The 369-nt window shown below is 65.6% G+C and overlaps 1 protein-coding gene across 1 annotated transcript in view; it reads left to right on the top strand.

Annotated features, from left to right (window-relative positions):
* Positions 1 to 248, top strand: part of LOC104462680 (solute carrier family 25 member 39-like) — a gene marked incomplete at both ends in the record, with an annotated part of 875 nt that extends 627 nt beyond the window's left edge. Inside the window, 1 exon segment of the mRNA XM_010074724.1 lies at positions 71 to 248. Coding sequence (XP_010073026.1) covers positions 71 to 248 — 178 coding nt within the window.
* Positions 249 to 369: the final 121 nt, after the last annotated feature.

The following is a 369-nucleotide window of genomic DNA, read 5'->3' on the forward strand; positions in this document are numbered from 1 at the left end:
CATGCTCTGATGGCGTTGGGTCGGCTGCCGGAGCAGACAGGGCTGATGTTTGGTGTCCCCTCCGTTGCAGTGGGTGCCGTGACGGTCATCAGCCCCTTGGAGCTCATCCGCACCAAGATGCAATCCCGGCAACTCAGCTACCGGGAGCTGGGCGTCTGCATCCGGTCGGCAGTGGCCCAGGACGGCTGGCTGTCCCTCTGGAGGGGCTGGGGACCCACCGTCCTACGAGGCTGTGGGGAGATAGGGGGGTGAGCGTGGGACAGGGCAGGGGGACGGGGGAGGTTGGTGTGTCCGGGGTGCCTGGTCGCAGCACTGGTGTTTCTTCTCTCCTCCCAGCTCTGTACTGGTCTAACTACGAGCTGGTGCGGG

The sequence above is a fragment of the Pterocles gutturalis genome, unplaced genomic scaffold (genome assembly GCF_000699245.1).
Source record: "Pterocles gutturalis isolate BGI_N339 unplaced genomic scaffold, ASM69924v1 scaffold37862, whole genome shotgun sequence".
Classification (NCBI taxonomy): domain Eukaryota; kingdom Metazoa; phylum Chordata; class Aves; order Pterocliformes; family Pteroclidae; genus Pterocles; species Pterocles gutturalis.